Source organism: Myotis brandtii, unplaced genomic scaffold (genome assembly GCF_000412655.1).
Source record: "Myotis brandtii unplaced genomic scaffold, ASM41265v1 scaffold266, whole genome shotgun sequence".
NCBI classification, from domain to species: Eukaryota; Metazoa; Chordata; class Mammalia; order Chiroptera; family Vespertilionidae; genus Myotis; species Myotis brandtii.
The window spans coordinates 1,016,786-1,029,265 of NW_005360124.1; the positions used below are offsets into that span (position 1 = coordinate 1,016,786).

Sequence of the window (12,480 nt, forward strand, 5' to 3'; positions counted from 1 at the left end):
GAAAACAAGCTGACCATCTATCTTTAGAGAATAGTTAAAGGAAAATGGACTTAAAATACAGGAAAAAGTCATGGGTCAGCAAATATTTTAGTTCCAGGGTCACTGACAGTACTGAGCAATTACATGAGAGTCACTGGTAAAGCCAGGCAGGAGAGGAGATAGAAAAACAATGGGAGTAAACAAATAGCAGTACATATGGGCAGATGCCACCGCAAATACTTCAGTGGTTGGCTTCCAACGAGATGCAGAACCTCTGTGTTGAATATTTACATAGCACTGATGATAAAATATTACCAAGGAAGCATCCATCTCCTGAACCATTAAAAATATCTTATTATTGAAGCATCCATTTCTAAAGACTTTTTAAATACCTCTCCCATATATGTATGTATACAATGGGCAGATGCCACCGCAAATGCTTCAGTGGTTGGCTTCCAACGAGATGCAGAACCTCTGTGTTGAATATTTACATAGCACTGATGATAAAATATTACCAAGGAAGCATCCATCTCCTGAACCATTAAAAATATCTTATTATTGAAGCATCCATTTCTAAAGACTTTTTAAATACCTCTCCCATATATGTATGTATACACATTTTCTTTTTTTTATCCCAAGTCATCCAGTAAATTTGCAGAGTGGGAATAGGGGAATGAAAAGGCAGACTTTTGAAATTTTAAGTTAACAGAACCTTTCAAGTCAAAAGGGCAAGCTCTAGTCTATTTTCTTTTTCCAGCTTCTGATCCTTTTGAGTGCTTAATTTTTTTGGAATGAAACACCTTATTGAAAAAAGTGAAGTTCTATGATAATTTAGGACCATTTATTTTCCCCACAATGTACTTAACTTACCTTAGATTCCTTTTTGTGTCCTCCTGCCAGTAACTTCATAACCACAAAATTGGGTTTGGCAACCTTTAAAATTCTATTGACCTAAACAATGAGCAACATTAAGCTATCAAAACATGAAATTTACAATCAAAATGTCTTAATATTATAGATACTAATAGGAACTTTGCACATTTAATTGTTGATACTTTATTAAATATAGGCAATTTAAAAATAGATTTCTTTTAGTAACACAGAATCCTATTTTAGTCAACTCTGAAAACATCAAAGGGCTACCGTAGCTTGCTCTTATGAAAACAAAAGAACATTGAGCTGCAAAGACAACACCATGGAGGGGGCCATGGACTCGAGTTAGGCTGTCTGCTTACAAATTCTAGCTTTGCCACTTACTAGCTATGAAATCTCTGGCAAGGTCTCTAACCTCTCTTCCTCAGTTTCTTTACCTGTAAAAATGGGGATAATTTTCCCTATCCCACCAGGATCTGTTGTAAAGATTAAATGAGTTCATTTATATTATGACCTGAGAACCAGGCCTCACAGGTAGTAAGTATCCTGTAAGTGTTAACTGTTATTTCTATCACTGTCTAAAAAGCGTCACTGCAACTTGAAGGAAAAAGTTCCGTCATCATCTTGCTGACCCCTCAGGAAACACACTTCACTATAACTTTAAGAAACACTCCTCCTCAGCTCCAGATCACACAGCCACCTGCCCTGATGACAGCTCCATTTAGGTGGGGTGTCCAAAACAGCTCAACTCCCAGCTCTGCCTCCCCGCCTGCTCCACCTGCATCTTCCTCATATAACTCCATCCATCAGGTTTTCAGGCCAAAAACCTTGGAGTCATCCTTGACTCCATATCCAACCCATCAACCAACTCTGCAGGCTTGACCTTAAAATACATAGAGAACGCGATCACTTCTGATCACCTCCACTGTCACTACCAACTCTCACCCGGGATACTGCTGTGGCCTACTACCTGGCTCCCCTGCTTCTGCTGGTCCCACTACAGTCTATTTTCAGCCAAGTGACCACAATGATCCTTTGAACACAGATCTGGTCACTCCTCTGTTTGAAACCCTCTAACAACTCACCCCTTGTTTGCCCCTTGAAGAACATCAGTCCTTGGCTGTTCTTTAAATACTCCAGGCACACTCCTGCCTCATCACACCTTTACACACGCGGATCCCACTGCTTAGAAGGCTCCATCCCTACCTGGCCACATGATTTGCTGCTTCACCTTCCAGGATTTGCTCAAAGACCACCTTATTAAAAAATGCCTCACCTCCTCTTCCTCTTATCTCCTGTAGCAGTCACTATCCCATTCCTAGCTTGATTTTTTCTTCATAATACTTATGATCTAATATACTATTTTACTTATCTTTTCATTTATTTACTTATTGTCTGCAACCCACCACTCTCCTCAACACAGGAGGGCTGGGATTTTTGCCCCTTTTTCACTGTTGGAATCTACCACAGTGCCGGAGGCATAGGAGGCACTAAGGAAATACTTGAATAAGTGAAGTCCACTACTAGTAAAAGAAATAGGCTGTTTTTTTATTATAGGTACCTTCCTCTAATTTTTATACTTCCCCCCCCTTTTTTATTACATCATTATACTAGTATGTGATTAAAAAAAAAGGTGTCTCCTTTCCATCCCTGTTCCCTGACACTCCCTCTCAAGAAGCACACACTGTTATTCTAATTTCTATTATCTTTCCAGAAGTATTATATATATTATATAATACTTGCCCCTTTTGACTGAAATGGCAACATACTATATAGTTTACTACCTTGCCTTTTAAACTTCTTGTATTCTAAAAAATGTTCCATTACAGTGCATAAAGGTCTTCCTTGTCCTTTCAAAAGCTGCATAGTATTTCATGGTATGACGTGTCTTAAGTTATTTTACAGTCCCCTGTTGAAGAACACTACTTCCTTCATTTTCTTGCTATTAGAAATCCTGCTGTGATGAATACTCTTGTATATTTGTCACTTCCCTTACTTTCCACATGTGCACATGTATCTGTAGAAAAACCCTAAGAAGTAGAACTGCTGAGCTACCCTTCCATGGAGGTTGTACCGAGATATACTCCCCGCAAATGGTGTATGATACAGGTAACTCATTTTACAGAAGAAATGCATTTCAATAAAAGTAGGTATACAGCAAATTGTGAAAATTATGAAAACCTGAAACTTAATATGTACAAGCTCTGTAAAATGGTATTTTAAAATAAAGTCATCAAAAACAATAGTCTTTATTTTATATGGTCAAGGGGATAAGGTGGTTTTCACTTCCTGTGATAACTAACCAGATCATTTTTCAGATTTAAGATTTATGTGATTATATTTGAATATAGTAAACTATAGGTTAAAATATTTTAAACATTAACATTTCTAACAAGCCAGATCTTATTTCTCTTCTTCACAGCTCTAACTCATAATTTCTCCTTGCATTGATTTCTAAATTTACCCATAGGAGGTATTTACATCACCTCTCATCAAATAATTTTAAGTCTGACAAGGTTAGGTTAAGAAAGCCATTTGAAATCCAGGGCAGAAACATGACAGGCTTCATTTATGAATACCATGAAGTTCACTTTTACACTTAAACTGTTGTTCAGTGGTAAGATTTGTACTCCCAACCAGTCTTTCCCTGTAGAGTCAGAGACTGAGCCTTACCTCGTGGTCGGGGTTCGGGAGGTTCTCCAGGATCATTTTGGCCTGCTGGAAGTGCTTGCTAGCTGCCACGTACAGTTCTGGAGACTGGGGGGGAGGGCTGTATTTATTGAGGTCAGACATTTCCTAAAGGGGGAAACACTATTATTCAAAACATGTTTAATATGAACAACTCTAAAAAAAACCTTTTTAAATTAAAGAATTCTACATCGACTATCCATTCCTATATAGACACCTAAGCAAACACTCAGCATGTCCCTATTTTTTCCTAGGTAATATTAAATTCTCAACCTTCAAATACTGCCTCATATTATTCTCATTCTTAAATAAATGTTAAACATGATAATAGTATCCCAAAAAAGCCAAATAATTTTGACACTATTTAAATTGCCATTTTCTTACTCTGTCCCATTAGTCCAACAACAGTCTGATTTTAGTATTTTAACGAAGTGGCTAGGTACAAACATCTCTAAGAAGACCTAAGACTAAATATTTTAGTGACTTTAGTGAGCAGGTTCACCTTGAACTGCAGATAGTGTACTGGGGGTGGTGTCATTACGCTGTTGAATGGAGCAAATCTGTGCTCATATCGAACTTGTTCACTATCAAGCTCAAACTTGGGTTTTCGTACTTTGCCATCCATGTCAAATGCTACCATGGTCTACAGGAAAAAAGAGAATGAGGAAATATATATCAATATGAAAAAGTAAACATTCTCATTAATTCAGAATAGAAAACAAGAAACAACTATTTACAGATATCTAAAACAACTTAAGGCTCAGAAATCAGAAATAGGAAGAGAAAAACTGGCTTTAGTGTTTACTTTTATGTCACGTGTCATCTTTAATAGAAAAGGTTTTCAAGGCCTAGTGTTGATATTACTATTTTTCCCAGTGAAATTATACCATATGCACATTATTTTCCCATGCTTCATGGTTTACAATAGCTTTGGAAGCTTCAAGTAAAAATTTCTGAAGAAACATGTAGGCATATAAATTTTTATAAGAAAAGGAGTCCATGTTCTATATATTTTAATGTGTTACCAATAAAGTTAGGACTCAGTACTCACTCCACCTCCTTGAAAATGCCTGCGTTTGCTTAAGCCATTCATTGTGGAGCCCGCCCCTTTCCTAATACACCCCTAGAAGATCCAAACCCCATCTCTTTCAAGAAACCTTTGCTGATCATCAATCAGAAGTAAACTCTTCCTTCTCTGATTATCTGTGTCACACACGTCACCTGGCCTGTCATTAATAAGGCACCTGAGACAAGGATCACATCTGATTAGACTTGGTATTCTGCAAGGTATTCAGTACAAGATATCTGGCATAACATGGGCTCAAATATTTGGTAAACAACTCAATGAAAACAACTAGACTTGGAAAAAAGGTTTCAAGCAGATGTTTAACATAGGTGAAATTAGAACCTGGAAAAAATCACAGAGTCAATTTTAACTAACCTACATGATAGCAGTGTAGTTGAAAAGCAAAAAGAATTCTATTTTCAACAACTTACCTTAAACATTCCAGCACACATGTTCTGATAGGCCTGGCTCATTGTGATTTCTCGGCTCAAAGGGCGAACTGTAATTAGAAGGAAAATCACCTGTACTCTTCACCTTCCTCTTGCATTACTGCAGAAGAAAATCTAATTTTTGAAAAATCTTCCATGTTTACTAAATTAAAATTTTGAATAGTTTGTTCCTACAGGCTACATTTTATTTTATGGTCCAAAACTACAAATAATAAAATATAACTTAAAGACTAAATAAAAATTATGTTCCTTGAATGGTTAATACCAAAGAATTCTAAAGTAATTTTAACTTCTGAATTTGTCAGATAGAGATTTAACGTGTTTTTTTATATGTAATATGGTATGTTTAGTCCCAAATGCTGTGATAAATGATGTTTCTTTTTTAATTTTTATTTTTCAATTACAGTTTATGTTCAAAGTTATGTTGTATTAGTTGCCTGTGTATAGCATAGTGGTTAGACAATCATATACTTTACAGAGTTCTCCCCATATTTCCAGTACCCACCTGGCACCACACATAGTTGAGACTTCTTAAAGAAGAAACCCATGAACTGTCATTTAATAGCCCACCCAAACTGTTAAAATCTGATGGAAATATAAAGAAATATTTTGTAATGATTGCAGCAATATCTGTACCCTTCCACGAGTCACTAGTGACTAATGAGACAGTCCCTTTGAAACACTTCTTTCTCCTCATGGTCCCTGAGTGGTGTGCCAAGGTGCTAGTTATCCTGTGCTGACTCTAAGAGCACAGCTCCAGATCTGCCTCTCTCCTGAGCTGCCAGCCTTCTGTCCAAAGATCAGAGACCTGCTGTCTTGTGCCTTAACTAAATTGCTTGCATGGTTTATGTGCTACTTCTTTTCCTAAGGTCCTCTGACACATGGAATTGCAAAGAAAGGAACCAAAAAGCCTTGTATCACTAATATTGGGACGCTTTTTCTTATACTTCTGAAGAGAAGATGAGAATTAAAATATTATGACTAATTCACCCATTACAAGGGACAGAAGTGTCTCCAATATTATTTATTTCTTAAGTTTAAAAATAATCCACGGCACCTTTCTTCTTTTTCTTTGTCTTTTTACTGCTACGGCCCTTCTGCTGCTCTTCCATTATCCGTTCCTCTGCCATTTGAGAGCCATCAGCACGACTTAATGTCGACATCAACCATGCATAAAGGAATTCAGACAGATACCTTATAGAATAAAAATGTTAGTTAACAGTGGGTGTCTAAATGAGATAGCTTTATCAACACATGTATTAATACTGATAAAGAGATATTTTTCATAATGCTAAAAAAGTCTTTTAAAAATAGGTTATCCAATTAGATAATTGATAGATCTTAGGTCAGATCAATTAGATTAGAAATCAGCATTACAAGTAATTAACTTTCCGTTTCTTGTAGCCATCTATGTTGCCACACAATACTGGAAAATTTCTTTAATTTCCTACAACAACATGCGTTTTACAACTTTACAAAAGATTTCTTGATAATGATGTGTATATGTAAATCGAATGAATGCCCATTACATTGGTTTTACTGTATCAGGACACGTTCACCTCAACCTATTAAATTTTCTCCCCCCGTTAATTACAAAAGAAAGCAATAAGTCCAAGCCAAGAGCACAAAAGCTTCTAATCAGCTACCTCAAACCACTAAGAGCTTGAGCATTTTCTCCTATAAACCGTCTTGTCTATGAGTTAACAAAATATAAGCCAAGTATCTATACCAAGACCTTTTGGTAAGAGTTATCTATTGAAATGTTGGAGAATATACTAAATAATATTTTTCTCATATCACTATAGTTGATGCTCAAATTTAATTTTCATAGTCAAGAGTTTTCTGTTAAAGAACCCTTAGCGCCATGATAAAAAAAACTATGTCAACTGCATGGAAGAGAATTACTTTCATTCCTTCATAGAGTTACTCCAAGGAATATACAGTATCTTAACTACAAATAAAATAATCTGAATGAGTTAAAAAGATGAACTATATTAAGATTTAATATACTAAACTTAGTTGTTTGTGATGAGCAATAATAGATTATTATTATTTAAAAATTACCACACAATTTGCCAGACTAAGAAAAAGATTTAAGATGACTCAATTCATTGGCTCACAATTTTCTCTCTTTTTCCCGCCCCCCATGTGTCCAGAACATGAACCAGGCATGGGCACAGACCAAAAGCCAAGCTGGGATAAACAAGGAGTGACTTTGTCCCTGGCTGAAATTCATTTTATTCTATGACAGTTTTTCCATGCCTAAAATATTCTCAAGCATTCTCTTACTAGCTTTTGTTATCTCTAAGTGAAAGCAGAGAACTACTCTGTTGAGGATCATCTCTCATCAGCTTCTTTAAACCACCTGAAACAAGTCCTCAGGGATGCAGTTTGCAAATGATAATCTCAGCCTTGATTTCTTCACAGAAGAATGATCTGGTTCAAATTTTGAACTTTAATTCCGATAAGTATAATACATAGCCAGTAGCAACCAGCATCACTGAAATTAGGCCAAAATGTGTATTTTTTTTTCACTTAGAAATAGGTAAGAGCTCTTCCAATTGTCCCACAGCTAAAATTAAAATACACAAATGAAAAAAGTACCCTAAAATTATATTCTACAGATGCTCTCTCAGATCTTTCCTATCCCACCCACTTACCAATATATGTAGTAGTACTCGTGCATGCTGTAGAGCTCCAATTCAAAGCCACTGAGAAGATACTGTATCATAATTCTGAGGTTATGGTAAAGGACCCAGGTACCTAAACAGGCCAAATGTTGCCTTTGGGGTTCCTGTTTCAACAGCATGGTGTGAAGAGCTGCATCAACCTTCTCTGCCTATCAGAATAAAATATCGTAATATTTACTTTCTTTTTAAGTAAAGAAAGAATTTAAAACAAACAGCTAAAAATAGCATGAGTAGAAAATGAAAATCTTGCCACTAAAAGAACTCATACTTACAAAAGTAGTTTTGGTTAAGTTTATATCCAAACTTTTCATTTCACAATGGATAACATTTAGCTAAATAGTCCTTTAAGCTAAAAAGTCATCCAATAGGCCAAAAATAAAAGTAATTGATTTCAGGTCTTTAGTTATATTTTCAATTAATATTGCTGCTGCTCACAAATTTACTCTAAGGTTAATATGTAATACATTTTTATGTTAATGTGAACTTGCTATAAAATTATAGTTATACATATATTTTATAGCTTATCCTGATTACCAAATAATTCAGTTTTAATTATTGTTCTGTTTCTTTTAAAAAACATATAAATATCTTTTTGATTTCAGAGAGGAAGAGAAAGAGACAGAAACATCACTGATGAGAGAGAATCACTGATTGGCTGCCTCCTGCACATCCCCTATTGGGGATCAAGCCTGCAACCCAGGCATATATATGCCCTGACCAGGAATTGAACCATGACCTCCTGCATAAGTGGATGCTCAACCACTGAGTCACTGTGGCCTGGGCTTGTTCTGTTACTTTTTGCAAACTCTTACTTTGGTATATGAAACTGTTACATTGTAAGTGAAAAGAGAATTCACCATAGTGAAAAATTAAATAGTCAAAATACTGTTCCAAAGAATTGTTTTAAAAGTTTGTTCAAGTCATATGAATTGCTGAGTTTTAGAAGGAAGGGTTACTTGTTGGCTCTTACCTCATCCTGCAAGGTAGCAAATTCCTCAAGAATATGACCGAGCTTGTCTCTTTGTCGAGCCCTATTATGCCCATGGATCTGAATAAGACTACAGAAAGGCTGCAACACATTAAAATTTGTTAACCGTCAATATGAAATTTCCTGATAATATAGAAAATTAACATTCTAAGTTTCCAAAATCCGGTTTAAGGAGAAAAAAAATACTGTGCATATAAGAATCATGCCTATGTGTATTTTTACACAGGTGTTTTTGAGGAACTCAACACCAGGATTTATCAATAGCTAGAAGAAAGTGGCTATTTATGAAACTTGTTTGCATATGACAAAAATATCTTTCTTTAATCTTCAGATATCATCCCACAATTTAAAGAGGGGTTTCTTTTGTGCTTATTTCAAGGCAAAAGGCACTGTTCAAGGCTGACACATCTGTGCTGCTTTAAATATACCAGAATGCCTAATAATTATAATACTTGGTAATGGCTAATAACTATAAACTCTAAGTTGTTCCGTTCCTAATCTATACAGTAGCCTATATAATAAAAAGCTAATATGCAAACTGACCAAACCACGGAATGACCGGTCACTATGATGCGCACTGACCACCAGGGGGCAGACACTCAATGCGGGAGTTGCCCCCTGGTGGTCATTGTGCTCCCACAGGGGGAGCACCACTCAGCCAGAAGCCAGGCTCGCGGCTAGTGAGCGCAGCGGCGGCAGTGGGAGCCTCTCTCGCTTCTGCGGCAGTGTTAAGGATCCCTCGGGGGATGTCCGTCTGCTGGCTTAGGCCCAATCTGAAGAGGGCACAGGCCAGGCTGAGAGACCCCCCCCCCCCCTCTGAAGAGGGCGCAGGCCAGGCTGAGAGACCCCCCCCACCCCAGTGCATGAATGTCATGCACCGGGCCTCTAGTCCTATATAATAAAAGCCTAATATGCAAATTGTCCCCTCGACCAGGAGTTCGACTGGGGGGTAGGGCCAGCTGGCCAACGGCCCGTGGCCCCTCACCCTGGACAGCTCCCCCTCCCCGATTGGGGTTGGGGCCGGCCAGCAGCCAACCTCCCATGTCCCCTTCCCCAGCCAGCCCAGCCTGATTGGCCTGGGCCAGCCGGACCCCACCTGTGCATGAATTCATGCACTGGGCCTCTAGTTCTCATATAAAATACTGTAACATTTCACTAATTGGGCAACAGACATGAACAGTAGGATGCTCTGATTTAAGAAGTATGAATCATAAGATTCAAGTATAATATTATTTTAATATGGTATACTTTGACAGATTATCTCATTTGATCACTAACTAGTCTATCCTCTTAAGAGGTATAGAGGCAGAATTAACATTGCACATTTTAAAAATTGGGAAATTTATAGAAAAGTAAAGTGATCTCCCTGATAATGACAAAATATTAGTAATAAAAATGAAATCTGGTCTCTTTTGACCATACCATGCTGTCTTCATATATGTATATGTGCGTGTGTGTGTGGTTTAGTAATTGGAATTACTAAAAAGAGCTCTCTATAAAGAGATTGTAATTAAATAAGAATGGCTTATAATAAACTTAATCCACCACAAGAGTTGTAAGTTTTCCTAATTCTTTGAGATTTGAAAGAAGTTTCTGACCTCATCTAAATGAATAATTTTACTATAATCCTGTTCATTAAGATAGTATGAGGATATGTGCCTGGGGATGTTACAAATATGCCTAGTTTATAAGGTCAAAAATAAGTAAAGATTTTTTGTCTACTTAAAAAACACACCAAAAAACAATGTGGACTGCTGTTTTCCCAGATGGGGGTAATAACCCATTTCTGTGGTTCCTGAGGGTAGTAGTAAGAGGGCATCAAAAGTGCCTCTGTACCTGATAACCTGCCAGGAACACAACAGGTTATGATGCTATCAACTCAAGCATAAGAAGAGATAGAAACTTTCTATGTAGTGAATATGAATAAGAAATATTGGATGGAAAAATAGCACAAATTAATGCTACTAAAGGAATTACACCCCACAATTTTTAAAGTATCCATCACAACGTTCCAAACTGTAGTTCTTACCCGAACACAGTGAGTAACAAAGGAATCAATACAATCCTTAGCCTGGTGATTATTATATAGGCAGCACCTGTAAGATAATATCCATATCATGAAACTCAAACTATTTGGGAACTACCATCAGAGATAACTATAGTTTAATAGGAACTAGGTGTGGCAGACAGGGAGGAACCTGGCAAGGTCTGTTCAATCAAAGCCCTTTCTGTGTCCTGTTGATAAAGATGGCCCACCAAAACACCTATCAAACATTTGCTTTTCCATCTCCATGTGAATTGCCTTCCTCCTCTGTGAAGTCCCAAAGCTCTACCTCCCTTTCTCCTTAGCTCAAGATGGCACATAAAATAATGAGAGAAAGAAATGGAGTATTAGGCCTTGGGGGGCAAAGAAGAGAAGGATGACACTTTTTAAAAAATGTATGTTTTTATTGATTTCACTGAGAGAAAGGGAGAGGGAGAGAGAGATAGAAAAAGAGAATCATCAATCGGTTGCTTCCTGCATGCCTCTCACTGGGGATCGAGCCCACAACCCGAGCATGTGCCATAACCAGGAATTGAACCGTGATCTCCTGGTTCATGAATCGATGTTCAACTACTGTGCCACACCGGCTGGGAAGCTGACTTTTTAAATAGACGGATCAGGGTAGCCCTCACTGAAGTGATACTGAATGGACCTCAAGGTAGTGAGGGGGCCAGGCCAGCCTTGGGAATTTTTGAGGAAAATGTTCTCCACTCCCATCCCTGTGTAAAGACCATGAGAGAACGTGTATGTTCCAGGAGGAGTAAGGAAACCAGTGTGGCTGAAGGAATGGAGGTGCAGGGAGGGAAGTAAGAGATGAGGTCAGAGAGGCATTATCAGGGGTCTAGATCAGAGCATATGGGGCCTCGAAGGCTCAGTTATAGACTGTGGCTTTTACTGTGAATGAAGTGATGAATATTAACCAGCACCAAGGATGCTTAGGAATTTATTTCCTCCCAGTTAAGAAGCAGTCCTTAAATGAGAGGTGTCTGGGTAAATTCTCAAGTTCCCTTGCCTGAGTAGGACAACTCTGAGGGGTCACCCACACTGTCTCCAGAACTCCCCGACAGGACTGAACCAGAGGAATTACTCTCCATGGAGCACACGTTTGTGTGTAGGCTTTCTTTCTTTTCATGTCCCACTTGCCCAAAAATCTACTGGGTTTTCCTGGGAACACTTTATAATTACATTTACATGAATCCTTGTCTCAGGGTCTGCTTCTGGGGAATCCAAGCTAAGAAAGAAAGCTACTAGAAAGTTCTAAGTGAGATGTGGCATGATTTATCCAAGAAATTGGTTGCTGAACCACTAACTGTTATCTATCCTATCTAATAATAGACAAACATGGTAATTAACTGTACCTCCAACACGCTTCCAATCGGCTAATCAGGGCGATATGTAAATTAACTGCCAACCAAGATGGCGGCCGACAGCCAGGCAGCTGAAGCGAACAGGAGGCTTGCTTGCTTCAGTGATGGAGGAAGCCAAGGTTCCCCACCTGCCGCAGCCCAGCTCTGAGCTCCGGATGCAACAATGTTGCAATTATAGAAGCTAAACAAAACCCAGATACCTGCTTTCAGCAGCGGAGGCCTCAGAGCTGGAGCTGCAACAGTGTTTAAATTACAGAAGGTAAATAAATCCCAGATACCTTTCAGCAGCAGAGGCCTTAGAGCTGGAGCCGGCTCTCAGCTCCAGTGACAGCTATA

At 38.1% G+C, this 12,480-nt stretch overlaps 1 protein-coding gene across 1 annotated transcript in view; it reads right to left on the reverse strand.

Moving 5' to 3' along the window:
- The window catches only part of NAA35 (N(alpha)-acetyltransferase 35, NatC auxiliary subunit), a 47,434-nt gene that overhangs the window by 1,323 nt on the left and 33,631 nt on the right, over positions 1-12,480 (reverse strand). The window contains exons 14-21 of the mRNA XM_005868263.2: positions 10,763-10,829; positions 8,716-8,814; positions 7,716-7,894; positions 6,113-6,249; positions 5,038-5,105; positions 4,043-4,183; positions 3,526-3,648; positions 850-930 (exon numbers count right to left, since the gene is read on the reverse strand). Coding sequence (XP_005868325.2) covers positions 850-930; positions 3,526-3,648; positions 4,043-4,183; positions 5,038-5,105; positions 6,113-6,249; positions 7,716-7,894; positions 8,716-8,814; positions 10,763-10,829 — 895 coding nt within the window. The remainder of the gene's footprint in view (positions 1-849; positions 931-3,525; positions 3,649-4,042; positions 4,184-5,037; positions 5,106-6,112; positions 6,250-7,715; positions 7,895-8,715; positions 8,815-10,762; positions 10,830-12,480) is intronic.